Raw genomic sequence first — 18,884 nt, forward strand, 5'->3', positions numbered from 1 at the left:
AAATGATAAGAACCAATGATCCTCTCAATAGATGTTGAAAAAGCATTTGACAAAATATGGCATCGTTTCTTGATAAAGACCTTTAAGAAAGTAGGCATAGAAGGATCACACCTCAAGAGCATAAAGGCCATGTATGAAAGACCCACCACTAATATCATCCTTAATGGGGAAAAACCAAGAGCTTTCCCCTTAAGGTCAGGAACATGACAAGGATGTCCTCTGTCACCATTATTATTCAACATAGTATTGGAGGTCCTAGCCTCAGCAATCAGACACATAAAAGGCATCCAAGTTGGCAAGGAGGAAGTCAAACTTTCACTCTTTGCAGACGACATGATACTCTATGTGGAAAACCCAAAGGACTCCCCCCCTCCCAAACTGCTCGAACCAATAACATGAATTCAGCAATGTCACAGGACATAAAAATCAATGTACAGAAATTGGTTGCATTTCTATACACCAATAATGAAACATCAGAAAGAGAAATCAAGGAATTGATCCCATTTACAGTTGCACCAAAAACCAAAAATACCTCGGACTAAACCTAACCACAAAGGTGAAAAATCTATACACTGAAAACTATAGAAAGTTTATGAAAGAAATGGAAGAACTCGCAAAAAAAAGGAAAAATATTCCATGCTCATGGATTGGAAGAACAAATATTGTGAAAATGTTGATACTACCCAAAGCAATCTACATATTCAATACAATTCCTATCAAAGCCACACAAGCATTCTTCATAGAGCTAGAACAAACAATGCTAAAATTTGTATGGAACAAGAAAAGACCCCGAATAGCCAAAGCAATCCTGAAAAAGAAAACCAAAGCTGGAGGCATCACATTTCTGGACTCCAAGCTGTATTACAAAGCTATAATCGTCAAGACAGTATGGTACTGGCACAAAAACAGACACATAGACCAATGGAACAGAATAGAGAACCCCGAGATGGACGCACAAACATATAACAAACTGATCTTTGACAAAGCAGGAAAGAATATCCAGTGGAAAAAAGACAGTCTTTTCAGCAAATGGTGTTGGGAAAACTGGACAGCGACATGTGGAAGAATGAACCTGGACCACTTTCTTCCACCATACACAAAAATAAGCTCAAAATGGATGAAAGACCTAAATGTAAGACAGGAAGCCATCAAAATCCTGGAGGAGAAAACAGGTAACAACCTCTTTGACCTTGGCCACAGCAACTTCTTATGAGACATATCTCCAGAGGCAAGGGAAACAAAAGCAAAAATGAACTACTGGGATCTCATCAAGATCAAAAGCTTCAGCACAGGCGAAGGAAACAATCAGCAAAACTAAAAGGCAACCGACAGAATAGGAGGTATTTGCAAATGACATATCAGATAAAGGGTTAGTATCCAAAATCTATAAAGAACTTATCAAACTCAACACCCAAAAAACAAATAATCCAGTGAAGAAATGGGCAAAAGACATGAATAGGCACTTCTGCAAAGAAGACATCCAGATGGCCAACCGACACATGAAAAAATGTTCCACATCACTCATCATCAGGGAAATATAAATCAAAACCACAATGAGATACCACCTCACACCTGTCAGAATGGCTAACATGAACAACTCAGGCAAAAGAGATGTTGGCGAGGATGCGGCAAAAGAGGATCTCTTTTGCACTGCTGGTGGGAATGCAAGCTGGTGCAGCCACTCTGGAAACCGGTATGGAGGTTCCTCAACGAGTTAAAAATAGAAGTACCCTACGACCCAGCAATTGCACTACTAGGCATTTATCCACGGGATACAGGTGTGCTGTTTCAAAGGGACACATGCACTGCCATGTTTATAGCAGCACTATCAACAATACCCAAAGTATGGAAAGAGCCAAGGGTACATCGACTGATGAATGGATAAAGAAGATGTGGTATATATATATATATATATATATATATATATATATATATATACACACACACACACACACAATGGAATATTACTCAGCGATGGAAAAGAGTGAAATCTGCCATTTGCAGCAATGTGGATGGACTAGAGAGTATTATGTTAAGTAACATCAGTCAATCAGAGAAAGACAAATACCATATGATTTCACTCATATGTGGAACTTATGATACAAAACAGATGAATATAAGGGAAGGGAAGCAAAAATAATATCAAAACAGAGAGGGAGACAAGCCATAAAAGACTCTTAAATACTGAGAACAAATTGAGGGTTGCTGGAGAGGTGTCGGGTGGGGGGATGGGCTAAATAGGCAAGGGGCATTAAGGAGGACACTTGTTGGGATGAACACTGGGTGTTATATGAAAACGATGAATCACTAAATTCTGTTCCTGAAATCGTTGTTACACTATATGGATCCACTATAAACCCACTAACTTGGATTTAAATTAGAAAAAAAAATAAAACAAAAGGAGAGAATGTGCCCAAGGTCTGGACAAAAGTGTGAATGCTATGCTGTGGGAACCAAGAGGTTTCAGGCTCTAATTTCATTTCAAAGTCTCAATCAGAATATACTCTGGTTTCTCTTCAAATCGTACGAATCTTTCACGTCTTACTAAAGATTTCTGTGGAGAGGAACAACTCTGAGTCTTAAGCCAACTTTTCGAGGCCTTCTTTTAACAGGGCCATATATATCATTTCAAGATAAGGCTTCTGAGGGGCGCCTGGGTGGCTCAGTCGGTTGAGCGCCGACTTCGGCTCAGGTCACGATCTCGTGGTCCGTGAGTTCGAGCCCTTCATCGGGCCCCTGTGCTGACAGCTCAGAGCCCGGAGCCTGTTTCAGATTCTGTGTCTCCCTCTCTCTGACCCTCCCCTGTTCATGCTCTCTCTCTGTCTCAAAAATAAATAAACGTTAAAAAAAAAATTAAAAAAAAAAAAAAGATAAGGCTTCTGAGGTGTGCCTGGCTGGCTAAGTCAGTGGAGCATGCAACTCTCGATCATGGGGTTGTGGGTTTGAGCCCCACATTGGGTGTACAGATTGCTTAAAAATAAAATCTTTAAAAAAAATCTCAGAGTCATATTGGTACTTGAACTTTTTGACTTCAAACTGAAAATATCACATTACAATCATTCCCCTGGGCCGAGCCTGATGGCAGTTCCTGTCCTTCAAACTACATTGACTACCTTTTTGGTTTCTTTATATCTTTAAGCTGAATAAACCAGAATATAGGTACAAAAATGTGGAAATGTTACATCCTATACTGAGAACATTACTATTCAGCGATAACATAGCACAGAGCCTAATACAAGATGGTTACTCAAGTATTTTAATGAACTAATACCTCTACAAATACACACAGGAACCCTGCCCAAATCTGGAAAATAATTTAAGCCTGTGAACAAAGTCTGAAAACACACACACACAAACCTTGGTACCAGTACAGAACTTTTAGCGCTTTAATTTTAGTTAGTAAATCAATCTCTGGTCAAGGACAATCTGGCCCCATCTTGCTGTGGTTTTCAGAAGCATCTCAGATTTCCTTGCTCGTATGTCCCATGTTTCAGTTACCATTGCTGCGTAACACATCATCTCAAAACTCAGCAACAATCATTCTATTATGTCGTATGTCTTAGGGGGCAGGAATTCAGGAAGGCCTCTGCTGGGTGGTTCCCATCTCGGAGTCCCTCATGCTGGTACCACAGGTGGAGGCTGCGGTCAGGAGAAGGCAGGGGAGCTGGCGAGCTGGGGCCTCTGGACGTGGGCTGGGCATTATTCTTGCTTCTCGGAGTCTCAGATCCTCTCAGGTGGTGGCTAATGTGAGTTAGTTCCAGTTACCTCACAACATGGTGGCTTCAGGGCAGTTGCACTGCTTTCTTTACACGGCAGCTCAAGCTTCCAAACGAGTGTTTCAGGAGAACCAGATGGGAGTTGCATCCCCTTTTATGACCTGACCTTGGAAGTCACAGAGCTGTGCTGTGTCCCAAGCACTCCTAGATGAAAGGTATGTCATCGAAAGAATGGCATGTAAGATGGGAGATGATGTCGTTGCCATTTTTGGAGAATATGGTCCACCAGATCCCACAAACCCAAGATTCTTTTAACAGTTTCTTTTGTATTTGTTTTTGTTTTAACTCAGCTCAGAGGCAACTTAAAACTTACCTTTGGACTTGTCTGCTCTGGATTTGCTAGCTAGAATGCAATCATAAATCATAAACATAGATCTAGGATTTTTCAGGTTATCTATTTCTTCCTAAGTGAGGTTTTGCAGATTGTGTCTTTCAAAGAATTTGTTCGTTTCATTTAAATTGTAGAATTATTGGCATAGAATTCATAATAGTCCATTATTAGCCTTTCAATGTCAGCAGATTCTGTAGTCATGTCTGGTCATTCATTTGTAATATTGATTAATTTGTATCTTTTCTTATTTTCCTGATCACTGGCTAGAGGCTTATCAATTTTATTAATCTTTTTGAAAAAATCAGGGTTTGATTTTATTGATTTTCTTTCTATTATTTTCCAGATTTCTACTTACACTGGTTTGGGCTTTTATCATTATTTCTTTTCTTCTGTTTTTCTGGTTTCATTTTTTTAAAAAAAATATTTATTTATTGAGGGGGAGAGAGAGAGAGAGAGAGAGAGAGAGAGAGAGAGAGACATCCCAAGCAGAGACTTTGAGCTCAAACTCACGAAATGAACCATGAGATCATGACCTGAGCTGAAATCAAGAATCAGATGCTCTACTCACTGAGCCACCCAGGTTCCCCTCTTCTGTTTTTCTAGTTTCTTACAGTGGAAATTTAGATAATTGGTTTGAGTACTTTCCTTTCTATTTTTTTCCTTCCTTTGTAATAGAATGTTCAATGATATAAATTTTCCTTAAATATTTAACTGCCCACAAATTTTGATATGTTGTGTTTTCATTTTCATTCAGTTCATAATACTTTCTAATTTCCCTTCATGATATCTTCTTTGACACAGGGATCATTTAGAAGTGTGTTGTTTAATTTTCAACTGTTAGGGTTTGAGGCTCCCATTATTGATTTCTAATTAAATTCTCTCATGCTCATAGAATATACGTTGTATGGTTGCCATCCTTTTAAATTTACTGAGACTTATTCTATGACCCAGAATATGGTCAAATTTATCAGGTGTTCCGTGCATACTTAAAAAAAAAAAGTGTATTCTTTTATTGTTGGGTATGTTCTATCACTGTCATTAGGAAAAGTTGGTTGACCTTGTTCACGTCTTCTGTATCCTTCTGTATACAGTGCCGCCACCCCCACCTAGACTTCCCCATCATCATCATCCTGCTCCAGAGTGGTACATTTGTTACAATCCATGAACCAACATCAACACATTGATTGATGCATGACAAGATCACCCAAAGGCCATTATTTACCTCAGGGTTTACCCTGGGTGTTGTATGGGTTTTGACAAACATATAATGACATATGTCCACCATTATAGTATCATACACAATAGTTTCACTGCCTTAAAAATTCCCTGTGCTCCCCGATTCTTCTCCCCTCTTTCCCTAAGTCCCTGGAAACCACTCATCTACTGTCTCTATAGTTTGCCTTTTTCAGAATGTCATATAGTTAGAATCATACAATCCATAGCTTTCCAGGCTGGCTTCCTTCTCGGTAATATGCATTTAAGATTCCTCCATGTCTTGATAGATTCCTCCATGGTTGATTCCTCCATGGTTGATAGCTTTTTTGTTGTCGTTCTGAATAATGTCCCATTGTCCAAATGTAACACAGCTTACTTATTCACTCACCTACTGAAGGACATCTTGGTTGCTTCCAAGTTTTGGCAATCATGAATAAAGCTACTCTAAACATCACATGCAGGTTTTCACGTGGACCTAAGTTTTCAACTCATTTGGTAAATGCCAAGGAGAATGATTGTTGGATATGGTAAGAATATGCTTAGTTTTGTAAGAAACCACTAACCATCTTTCAAAGTGGCTGTACCCTTTTGAATCCCCACCAGCAATGAATGGGAGTTATTTTTCCACATCGTCACCAGCATTTGTTGTCGTCAATGTTTTGGATTTTCACCATTCTAATAGGTGGGTAGTAACATCTCGTTTTCATCCTTTTAACTTGTCCGTCATTACACTTAAAGTGAGTTTCTTATACACAACACACAGTTGGGACTTGCTTTTTTATTTACTCCGACAATCTCAGTTTTAAAGTATAAATTCACATTCAATGTGATCATCCATAGGGTTGAGTTTAAATCTACAGTCTTGCTATTTCTTTTCTATTTTCTCCTGTTTTTCATTTTCCTCCTTCTCTTCTTTTTGATGAAATACTTTGCATGACTCCCTTTAATCTTAATTATTATCTTATTTGTTGTATATCTTTTTTCCCTTTAGTGGCTGCTTTAGTGTTTACAGTGTACATCTTTCATTTTTTTTTTTTTAATTTATTTTGAGAGAGAAAGCGCAAGGCAGGAAGGAGGAGAGAGAGAGAGAGGAGTGAGAGAGAATCCCAAGCAAGCTCTGCACTGTCAGTGCAGAGCCTGATGCAGGGCTTGAACCCAAGTCAGACACTTAACTGACTGAGCCACCCAGGTGCCCCTAGAGTGTACTTCTTAAAATGTATCACAATCTACCTTCAACTAACATCACACCACTCCATGCATTTTATGAGGACTTACAACCAATTTTGTACCATTGTCATGCATTTTATTTTTATAGAGGCTGTAATCCCCACAATACATTTTTACCATTTTGGGTATTTTTTCTTTTTAACGTTTATTTATTTTTGAGACAGAGAGAGACAGAGCATGAACAGGGGAGGGGCAGAGAGAGAGGGAGACACAGAATCTGAAACAGGTTCCAGGCTCTGAGCTGTCAGCACAGAGCCCGACGCGGGGCTCGAACTCACGGACCGCGAGATCGTGACCTGAGCCGAAGTCGGACGCTTAACCGACCGAGCCACCCAGGCGCCCCCCATTTTGGATATTTTAATTCCTCTGTATCAAAATTTCTGTCAGCTTTGGTAAAAAAATTATTTTGCTCTTGTTCTTCAAAGATATTTTTGGCAAATACAAATTCTAGGTTGATAGGTTTTTGTTCCAGCCATTATTTCTTAAAAGTCTTTCTCTGTTACCCCTCCCTCTCCTCTCTCTCTGGGTCTCCAATTACATGTTGTTAGGTCACTTGATATGGTCTCCCAGCTTACGGAGGCTCTGTTCATTTCTTCCATCTTTCATTTGGGGTCATTTCTTACTGCTATGTTCTCAAATTTACTAGTCTTTACTTCTGCAGTGTCTCATCAGTTTATTGCACCTAGTATATTTTTCATTTCTCGAGAATCTTGATTTGGGGTTTTAAAACTTTATCTCCCATTCTTTCCTTATTATGGTTAAGTTTTCCTCTACTTTTCTGTACATACACAGACTATAATAGTTTTTTTTTTTTTTTTTTTTAAATATATTATAAATGGGTTCACAAATTATATCAGACCCATTTACCTTAGAAAACACACAGTACGGTCTCAAACACAATCATAAATGCTCATTGTCCTTGCTGTGGAAAGTTACACTGTGAAAGAGAGTGTAGCTAAGGAAAAAAACCATTACCCAATGCCCATGTTGGCTAGCTCCCAATTTTTAAAAGCGTACTGCATAATCTCTTACAAAACTGTAATTCTAATACAAGTTGTAAATCTTATTTAACCATGTAATGAAATAATCCAGGAGAGTACAATTAAATATGTTAATTCTTGGGAAAACTGTAACTTTTGCACTGCTGGAATTACAATCTCTTTAACTTCGTGAATAATTATAAAATATTCCTTACATCTTTTCTGAAAAGAGGGGGCATATAAAGCCATAATTTCTGAAGTAATCATCTTATCAAAACAACATAGAGAAGATTCTGGTCTAATAGACGACTCTGTAGGGTACTGTAAAACAACATGGTAAATTTGAAAAAAAAAATCAATTTTAAACAGTCCTGTATCTTCACTGCGATTTTAAAAAAGAGATTGGTATTTTTTTTTCTGAGCTGTGTTTTAAATATACCATTGGAAAGCGTGGCCAAAGGAACATGGGTTGCTTACTGAACAAAACCCAATAGAGGGGAACATTTGTGTATGTTCTCAAAAAGGTACCCAAGGCCAAAGGAAAGAGAAGGGTCACGGTCCATGCAGGGTTGGTGTGACTGCTCTCGCAGAGAAAGCACCGGAAACTGTACCCACCCAGTAACGTCAAGACACAGGCGAGGATGGCGATCAGGGCTCCGGTGCTGAGGCCGGCAGGTAGGACGTAGGCCTCCGCGTTGCAGGTCTGGGCTACCCCGTCGGCATCACAGTCACAGACGCGGATGGTGAGGGTGTTCGTGCTGCTGAGTATAATAGTTTTATTAACAAACTTGTCTACTAGTTCCATCATTGCTTTTATTTCTAGTTCAGTTTCTATTTTTTTTTTTTTCTAGTGAAGGGTCATAATTTTCTGCTTCTTTACATGACTGATCATTTTTTGTTGGATGCTAGACATTGTAATTTTTCCATTGTTGGTTACTGGATTTTGTTGTATTCCTTTAGTGATAGATTAGGTTCAGTCATGCAATTTAGTTACCTGGAATCAGTCTGATTTTAAGATTTTATTATTTTTTAAAAAAGTTTTGCGACAGAAAGCACATACACAAATGGGGGGAGGGGTGGAAAGAAAGGGAAAGAATCCCAAGCAGGCTCCGTGCTCAGCACAGAGCCCAATGGGGAGCTCAATCCCATGACCCTGGGATCATGACTTGAGATGAAATTGAGTCAATCAACGGACTGAGCCACCCAGGTGCCCCACAGGACAAATGTATCTGACCAAAGGACTTAACATGCAGAATATATAAAGAATTCCTATAAACTGGTAATAAAGACAACCCAATAAAAAATGAGCAAAACACTTGAGGACATTTCACAAAATATGTATAGGTCAAAAGGCATATGAAAAGTAATGATGACCAGTGGGTCATCATTGAAATGCAAATTAAAGACACAAGGTACCACTACACATCCACCAAAATTGCTAAAACTGAAGACTGACAGCCAAATATTGATGAAGATTCAGAACAACTGGGTCTCTCATAGGTAGGGGTATAAAGTAGTACAACCACTTTTGAGAACTGTCTGTTTCGAATAAAATTAAACATACAACTATTCTCTATGACCCAGTAATCCAAGGTATGCAGCCAAGAATGAAAGAATATGTCTACAAAGAGATTTGCATGTTCACAGTTTTATTCACAACAGTCCCCATATTGGAAACAATCCAAATGTCTACCAACAAGAGAATGAATAAACAAGTTTGTACAATATACTACTACTCATTACGAAAATGGAACAGATTACTGGCATATCCAACATGGATGAATTTCAAAACCTTATGTTGAAAGAAGGCAGACACAAGAAAGTACTATATACTGTTTGATTCCATTTGTAAAAAGTTCAAGAGCAGGTGTAAGTAATATATGGTGATGGGAAGTACAGTGATTGCTTCTGGGGTAGGGAGCCACTGACTGAAAAGGGGCACAGGGGAACTTTCTGCAGTGATGGTTAAGAAGCTGGAAATAATCGCAATTTGGGTAAAGTTAACACATGTATACATTTGTCAGGACTTATCCCAACACACTGCCTATTTAAGATCTGGGTTTTAGTTTTGTTTTGTAACCTGGATTTAGGTCAGTTTAAAAACAAAAACTGAGAAGAAACGTACTGATAATGATCTCTTAAACTAAGTGACGGGCACACACAGGGATGCTCTTTAATCTGTAAACATATGCTACATATGCCTAACTCTGTGTATTAACAACAGAATTGTCTTCACAAGTGGAGACAAAGGCGGCCACCTAAAAGCCTTTTTTCTAGGTCTACTCAGAGATTTTGATATGGCATATAGTTTTTTTCTAAAGGCATTGAAAAAGCCATCAATAGAGTTAAATGTGTTTCATAAATAATCTTACATTCTGTGCAAATAATCCATCTAATAAAACGGAGTCCTCTTGCAACGAAGACTGTGTTTACCTTTAGGTAAATAATCTTGTATGTTATTTTCTCTTCTGGAGATATGCACGTGTATAAAAAATTTACATTATTTGCAGATACCGTGTAGCATTTAACATTTAATCACTGGAAAAAGTCAGTCTCTCTAGATGTACTTTTCAGTTTTTATGCTAATACTTACAATTCTAGGTACTTTTTTTTCCTCGCTATTTTAAGGGAATTATTTAAACTGTATTTGCCTCAGTTTGTCCTATGAACTTTGGTTTTACTGACTCTAAATATTTTGGGTAACTACTACTGTGGAGGCGTTGTACCTCCATTCCAGGTACAATGGAGACTATAGTGTCAAGGAGCAACCATGGAAATGAGTTACAAGATATTTAATCAATTAAACTTCATACAAGCATTTCCAAAGATGACTATCACTTTTAACAATCTATTTGCTTTAAATATTTGAGGACTTTAAAAAAAATCATGAAAATATTCTCTTTAAAAATACTAAAAGATAAGACTGTCTCATGAGTTTTGAAGTCAATTTCCTCTATATAAAAAACTTCGGAGTTTTGTGTCAGCGATAAAATAAAAAATATTGCTAACTTTGTGGATAACTAAGAAATTTAGCACTGCACTCAATTTCTAGAATAAATGGATACTTCTTAAATCAATTAAAATGAGCCTCCTGGGGCTTTGCTTGAAATTTTTGTGGTTATGAAGTTTGCAGCATATCTAACATTTAAAATTCATTTTTGAGACATTACTACTGAATAGACACGAACTATTCTTCCAAGGCTGTTTCCCCAAGATGAGTATTTCTGCAATTTTGCTACTGCCCAGGTAACCACTGCTGTTTGGCTTCGAGTCACATGGAAGTGGAAAGTAAAAAAACATTTAGCACACATTTCACTCTTATTTTTTCTATAAAAATATAACTCTTTATTAAATAACATGCACAAATATCAACTAGTCATTTATTAAACAGATATGATTTAGAACAAGATTTAAAGAAATACAAATCCTTAGGTACAATTTAGTATCTTGTTCATGATATTTGAATAGTTAAAAAAAAAAATCACTGATTAAACTAACCATCCTTTATTTCTCTTTCAGAATCCTAAATCTTTTTAGGTATATACCCCATTCCAAGTTTTTTCCTAGCATTTCAGAGCTTCAGAAAATCTTTAATATCAAAGCTCTTAACTACTTAAGTATAGATTCCCACCAAGAAGACATTCACTTTTCTTTTAAGCTATCCGATTAGCTTTGAGTCACTTTACAAAGGAAATCTGCAGAAGCAGAATCATGGCAGAGAGGCTCCAGCAACTTGAGGCACCACTGAAGAGGGTGAGAACTGGAGTTAGTACTTAAAAAGCTGGGACAACTAAAATATGCCAGATTCCTGCTTTCTTGCTTTTTCTCTTCTGCAGCTTGTTCTGTTTGGCCAAGGAGTGATTTTTCTCCCCCTTTTCCAGTTGGACCCTCAGAACAAAATGCTGTATACATTTATCCCTCTCATATTTTCTATGACTTCAACGCTCAATGATCTGGTTTTTTATTTTTCGGCAAAAGTATAAACAAAATTTGCATTAATTTTTTCATATTAAAAAGTATTGCTTTTATAAATTAGCTTTTCATGTTCCCAGCCTTAATAAACTTAACTTCAACAAAACCAGTGCTTCAAAATCTACCCTGCCTTTCTTGGCCCCATCTGTCCAATAAAAAAAGGCCCAAATCTTTCATCTAAATTTCTAAAGAACACTACATCCAACCTTTATAATAAAGTCCTTGCACTGTGTACTTTTTACACGTGCTGCTTTATTGCGCATGCCAAGTACAGTATGAATTAAAATATAAATTGACGTAAAAATTCAAAAACCCCTAAGCTTAATATATACCTTTGCACTCAAAAACTTCAATTTTTACATTCTCTCCCATTAGCTGGGATTTCCAACTTGCATGCTGAGTTTAAGTCACTTTATTCCTCATATATATGCTTTTTACTTTTCTCTACCAGAATAAAAAACATCCAGTATTAGTGTATAATTCAAGAACATACTGTGGGAAGTTCTGTAGATTTTATCCCATATACTTATGTTCACTTTTACATATAACCTAATTTTCCTTTCAAAAATGTTTAAGTAGTTTAGATTTCAGATCTGAAATATTCCTGAATATTTAATCTACCTCACTGTATAGGAGAAACTGGACTTTTTTCTAAGTATATTGCTAATTATTTTATTAAAAACATCATACCAAATCTTATTTTAATTATAAAATTCTGAAAATTACATTTTGCAACTTGATACAAGGAAAAAATACAACATATTAATCAATTTTTCATAAACACTGCAGAGATTGATTGGAATATGCCTGTTTCTTGTATTTATTTGGACTACCAAGTAGCTCTTTTTTTGATTTGAGTACTGTTTTTATTTTAAAAGTGCAAAGGTTATTAAGCTTAAAACATTATATTTAAGCAATGTAAAAAAGTTTTACAATGATTTAACATGACCAATAAAATTTATTAAACATATTTACATATATTCACAGATTCTTTCATACTTGAGTATTAAAATAGACATTTACAATTTCAGAATTTTCATTCAAAGGCATTTTGGGAGAGGGGAACAGGTTCTACCGTGAGATGAAAAAAGAGCTGTTTCTTTGTATGACTAATTCTAAATAATATGTCCAACATAGTGAGTCATAGGTACTATCCCAGGAGACTGGCATGAAAACACCCTACACTACTTTAGGCATCGCTTATGGAGAGAGTTAAATTATAGGAAGCATGCAGTACAACTAAGTCACAACCTTTACAGTTATGGTGATGAAAACAAGCTAACTCAAACACATGCATGCCTTATTTAAAAGTTTTGCTACGTGAACACACTACCACTACACTCCATACAAACTACAACTTTGGTCCAAGAAAACATCAGACAGAACAGTTTTACAATTATTTCTTTGTACATGTTTTGACTACCAATCCCTTTGTATACATTCTGACCATTAATTACAAGATTTACATCTGCACAATATGTATAAAATAAGTTATTAAAAAGGAAGACAATATTAAAACTTTTGAAAAGAAAACTGTACAGTTAATTTACAGATATAATAAACTGAAGAAATTTTGTGCCACGTTTTTCTTCCACATTAGAAACTATTTGGTAGGAACTGAACCTTTTAGTTTACGGACAGATTTTAATAAAACTTGAAAGAGATGTGAAGACTAGTGGTTACCTTGTTACTTAGGAGTGCTAACAACTTTCGGTGCTGTTAGCAGATTCTCAACTTTTAAAGTATCTCCCTCAGTCGGCCAACATGCTCTAATGCAATAGTTACCTCTCACCAATATAAATAATAGATTTCAGTTAGAAACTGTTTGGACCTTGGATCCAAAATAATTCTCTTTTCGTTGTTTACAAAATGACAGTGTTTACTACATAACCAACTTCAGTCAAACTTTACTCAACAACTGTAAAGGCAGAATAGCAGTATTTTTCTCAAAGGCAGTGTTCCACAGTTTAAGACTCTTGAGCCGCATCAGTTTAAGACGATACCACCGGAAGTAACGGTTGCTATATAGGAGTCAATTCAAAATCATCATTAACATCAACGAGGGGAACATAAAACTCCTGGATCTCATAAATGCTGAGAGATTTATAGGTGGCAGGATCAAGTTCCTGGAGTTTGAGCTGCCATTCTAATCTCTGGACGGCATTTAAAGCTGCAGCTTCATGTTGTTGCCTCATTAAAAGACAGGTCTATTGAAAAGAAGAGAAGAGTTAAGAGACTGCTCTATTAAATTTGCTTTGTTTAAAAATTAAGCTCATCCACAGACTCTCTGAGGAGTGTCTGAATTACACATCCATTTCTGCTCTACCTGGTCTGTATCTATATGCTATTTCTGGGTCTGCAACTTTCCGAGTGTCTAATCTCAGACTTTAACTCGAAACTGCTCTTTCAATGAAGGAGATTTCAAATTATCAAAGAATCATGAACACCCAGGAAGTGATTTTTGAAATGATTCAAAATCTCAAACCAAATAATTTTCTTTATGAATTTACTTTGCAGGACGTATCCTTTCTCTTATCGCTCTCCCATTCTTTCACGTTACAACTATAACCAGACTTGTATTTTGGACAGTAAGCATGAAGATGCCCCTTAGAAACTGCTTCTGTGACAGTTTCGTTTTTTACTACACTGGTCCTGAAAAGGGGACTTGTGGTCTTTATTTTCCTTTACCTTCTGACTGTAGCTGGCATGAGGATGCCTAATTGCTATCTCCTTTCCTAGTCACTCCTCTCTAACAGAGCTGCAATTTCCATTTAAGGGGGAAGCATCCATTTAAACTGAATTTCTAAACATACGTACCTTTAATTTGTCAAATTTATCATCCACATCTTGCAACCAAGACATGAACTGTCTTGCGTTAAAGCGATCCCTCACAGAAGTTTTACTGTCATCAGACTGAAAAAGAATGTAAGTAGTTAATACTACCCAATAACCCACTTTAAAACCTATATGCCATCCTATCATTCTATGGTGCGATGGAATGATGGAAACAGATTTTGAAAAAGGATAATAATATAATTTGGGTATTTAAAAAGTTTGTTAAAGCCTTTAGTTCCATATTGAATAGACAGATTATTACCAGAATTTCTAGGAAGCTGAGTTTAGTTGTTAAATAGAATCCTATTGCCTTGTGAGTCAAAGACGATTCTCAAAAAAGGCATCTTATATTAAGTACCACACCTATGACATTCTTATTCAAGTATACTTGATTTCACATCTTCCTTTAATGCTAATGTTTACCATGTGTAGGGAGAAAGAGTGTTAAGGTGGGAGACAGGACTTTGAGGCCAACATTTTTTCCAGGACCAATATTTTGGAGCGACCATAAAGAAATTCTGGATCAACTCTTAAGAACACTAGTTTTGGAATTAAGAGAGGCTGTATTCAAATGTCAGCTTTGTGTCTTACTGTGTGATCTTGAACTATTTACGTACTCTCAATTTTCTATTCTGTAAAACGGAAAGGAGTACGTTTTTTTAAACATTTTAAAAAATGTTTACTCATTTTGAAAGTGTACATGAATGGGGGAGGGGCAGAGAGAGAGAGAGAGAGACGGAGCGGGGGGAGGGAGGAAGGGAGAAACCCAGGCAGGTTCTGCACTGTCAGCACAGAGCCCTGACATGGGGCTCAATTCCATAAACCTCGAGATCAGGACCTGAGCTGAAATCAAGAGTTGGATGCTTAACTGACTGAGCCAACCAGGTGCCCCTCTCATCTGTCATTTTATCAGAAATGTCAACGTGTTCTGATCCTGTGGCCTTCCATCTCGATTTCCAGTTGTGCTATGGATTAGTTTTTATTTTGACATGTCTTTTGTTATTTCAATAAGTTTTGGGAGAAATAAAAAATAAACAGGTATGTTTACTCAACCATTCTGAACTAGAAATCTTAAAGACTTTCCTTGTAGCTTGATTTACATTGTCCTAAAATTAATTTCATTACTCTATAATTGCACGCAACTTTAAAAGACTGCTTCGGATTCGGTGTCTCCCTCTCTCTCTACCCCTAACCCGCTCGCATTCTGTCTCTGTCTCTCTCAAAAATAAATAAATGTTAAAAAAAAAAAAAAAAAAGACCTCAAAATAGTACATGGTCTAGTCCAGCCTTTAGTAACACAATTAAACTATTCATTTCAGTTATTAAAAATCACTCATTCTTCTGTTTAAATTCTTTAAAGCTGTATTATGTAAAGTCCCTCAGTGGCATTTCCAGTGTTTATTTCCTCAGTCAAATAGTTCTTTCTTAAGATCCAATTATTCTTTTTTTTTTTCTTAATTTTTTTTTAAGGTTTATTCATTTTTCAGAGACAGAGCGTAAGTGGGGTAGGGGCAGAGAGAGGGGGACACAGAATCTGAAACAAGCTCCGGTCTCTGAGCTGTCCGCACACAGCCCGACGCAGGGCCAGAACTCACGGAGGGCGAGATCATGACCTGAGCCGAAGTCAAGACACCCAACCAAATGAGGCACCCAGGCGCCCCAAGATCCAATTAATTCTTAATAGCTTTTTCAAATATCTGAATAGTTTCATTTGGATAAAAATGGTTGGTGATTTTAAGAAAGTCTGAAATCTACTGATCTAGTTTAATCTTTTTTTTTTTTTTTTTTTTTTTTATAAAACAGATGAGAAAAAGCCCAGAGAGAACTAGGTAATTTTCTCTGGAATATACCCTGTATCATTTGTATTTCTAGACTGTCTGACCTAAAACAGCATTTCCTAGTATTTTTTGTGATAATCTTTCACTGACTGTGCTTACACTCCCTATTTTCATCATTATATTCTCTCTTATGACCTATGAATTTCATTCTGGTTTGCGAGGCACAAAAATTCTGACCACTGAAATGTCTGGTTCTAAATTCGTATAATTTATATGTGGTATTAAACTTTATCCAAGACATAACTACAGTTTTCTTCACAACTATATTTATTCCAGCAATATCCAAGATCAAGACAAAAAGCCTGGCCCTATTTTAGCCATCTAGAAATTTAATACGCCTGTAGTAGTTTTCCAGTTGCTTGAAGGTGTAAACATCCACTTTAGAAACAAATTACAGGGGCGCCTGGGTGGCTCAGTTGGTTGGGCATCTGACTTCGGCTCAGGTCATGATCTTGCGGTCCGTGAGTTTGAGCCCCGCGTCGGGCTCTGTGCTGACAGCTCGGAGCCTGGGGCCTGTTTCGGATTCTGTGTCTCCCTCTTTTTCGACCTTCCCCCATTCATGCTCTGTCTCTGTCTCAAAAATGAATAAACGTTAAAAAAAAAAAAAGGTTTTTTAGAAACAAATTACAAGTTATGTTCAAGGGACTATTCCAAACATGTATTGGTTTTATAAATATCTGCTTTTATAAGATAACGCTGATGTTTAGAGGATTGCGGAAAAGAGAGGATCAGGTGATCTGGAAGTGCTTTATTCTCTAAGAGGTGTTTTTCTCCTTTGAGTTTTATTGATTGCTGAATTCAAGTTTCTTTTATGGAAACAGATGACAAAAACACACTGTACTTAGGAAAATTTTAACTGTATCATTGGCACTTTACCTGAGCGTCCAGTGGGACACTGTATACTTCTGCATCCAGTAAAACAGTGCACGCGCTAAATGGCAGTGTTTGATTTGCCAATGTTCTTGCAGCTCTGTAATGAACTCGCAGAACTTCCTGTTCATTGGACACAATAAGTTTTTCCTAGTTGAACCAAGAATGGAAAAAAAACAATTCTTCAATCACTTGCTTTTCAAATAAGATAAGATCACTTAAAACGTACCACAGAACCTGAATCTCAGAGTAGTTTTTTCTTACAGAAAGCTTGAGATTTGAGAATTCCAAGTGTTCTAAAAGTATTAAGTAAATGCTCTTTCCAAAAGTGGCAGTCTCTTCTTAAAAATTATCTTTTAAGATGTACAATGGTGGCTTTTTGTATATTCACCAAGATGTTCAACCATCACCACTAGTTTCAGAACATTTTCATCACACCCAAAAGAAACTTCATACCCATCACGAGTCGTGGCCCATTTCTCCTCTTCCCCTGGCAACCGCTATGCTACTTTTTGTTGCTGTGGACTTACCTACTCTGAACATTTCTTACAAACAGATCCATATAATATGTGGTATTTTATGAATGGCTTCTTTCATGTCACATGTTTTCAAGGTTCATCTGTGTGCAGCATCAGTACTTCATCCCTTCTTATGGCCGAATAATATTCCCATACACAAACACACCACGTTTTATTTATCCGTTCATCAGCAGATGGTCTTTTGGGTTGTTCCTACCTTCATGCTGTCATGAATAATGTTGCCATGAACATTCATCCTCCAAGTTTTTGTTTGGATGCATAGTTTCTGTTTCTTTAGGTAATTAACAAGTGGAGCTACTAGGTCATATGGCAGTTCTATGTTTAACCTGGACAGAAACTGCCGAATTGTTCTTACAGCAGCTGTATCATTTTACATTTCCACCAGCAGTGTGTGAGGGTTCCAATTTTTCACATCCTTGCCAACACTCGTTATTATCTTTTAATCATAGCCTTTCTGATGGGTGTGAAGTGGTGTGCCGTTGTGGTAGCAGCTTGTTTTATAATGAATATTTTCACAGAAACAAACACTGTACTTTGATGCTAATTTTAAACCTCTAGCAATGACAGTGCAATCCTGCCTTCAAATGTGTTAAGTGGGGTGCAAAACCTCCAATTATGTAATATGTAGAGTCACCCTATCATAAAGTTAATGAAATGATGTGGGTGATCTTCTGCATTTAGCAGACTGGGAATTCCTAGGGTGTAGCTACAGATCTCAACCCATCATGATACTGGTTTATAGAGTTGTGCCATCTGGTGGTAACGGTCTTTTTTGGCTTAAACATCAACGAGGACAACTCTGGGAACTGTGGACAGCTGGAACTTCAAAGACAGAGGTAATGAGTCCAGGAATTCTCCAGTTAGAAGATGTCTATCATTTTGTGGGTTTTGTCTGGCCGGCTAGGCTAAGAGAATATTCAGGGTGTGGCTGGTCTTGTTCCCCACCATGTTCCCCATTCTCCCTCAACTTGACAAGAACTTTATCCTTCCCCTACTGGAGCATGCAGGCCTTATATCCACATATGTATTGCTGTACAGTTTTGCTGTATTTATAATTTAGTGAAAAGACAAAGAAACACAGTCCTATTTAATCTCTTTTAAATTCTGATGTGACAAATGATACACAAAAGAGAAGAGGTAAGTCTAACACTTAGGAGTAATTTAACTACAAGTTTAAGGTGGGACTTTAAGTGATAAAATATCCAAAAAAAAAAAAAAAAAAAAAACCAAAAAACAAAAAACAGATACTAAGAAAAAATAGCTGGAAGAAAAGTTTTCTAAAAAACTGGTTGCAGTTGTAT

At 37.0% G+C, this 18,884-nt stretch overlaps 1 protein-coding gene and 1 non-coding gene across 5 annotated transcripts in view; one reads left to right on the forward strand and one right to left on the reverse strand.

Moving 5' to 3' along the window:
* Positions 1 to 2,500: 2,500 nt before the first annotated feature.
* On the forward strand, positions 2,501 to 2,616 carry LOC125149776 (U5 spliceosomal RNA). Its single transcript, XR_007146060.1, has one exon. It is a non-coding gene; the product is annotated as a U5 spliceosomal RNA (small nuclear RNA).
* A 9,823-nt stretch (positions 2,617 to 12,439) lies between these two features.
* ANKRD12 (ankyrin repeat domain 12) overlaps positions 12,440 to 18,884 on the reverse strand; it is a 126,271-nt gene continuing 119,826 nt past the window's right edge. For all 4 annotated transcript variants that reach the window (XM_047827346.1, XM_047827348.1, XM_047827347.1 and 1 more), the window contains 3 exons: positions 17,051 to 17,194; positions 14,319 to 14,414; positions 12,440 to 13,708 (listed from right to left, as the gene is read on the reverse strand). In XM_047827346.1, coding sequence (XP_047683302.1) covers positions 13,523 to 13,708; positions 14,319 to 14,414; positions 17,051 to 17,194 — 426 coding nt within the window. In that variant the 3' untranslated portion in view covers positions 12,440 to 13,522. The remainder of the gene's footprint in view (positions 13,709 to 14,318; positions 14,415 to 17,050; positions 17,195 to 18,884) is intronic.

The sequence above is a fragment of the Prionailurus viverrinus genome, chromosome D3, assembly GCF_022837055.1.
Source record: "Prionailurus viverrinus isolate Anna chromosome D3, UM_Priviv_1.0, whole genome shotgun sequence".
Taxonomy (NCBI): Eukaryota; Metazoa; Chordata; class Mammalia; order Carnivora; family Felidae; genus Prionailurus; species Prionailurus viverrinus.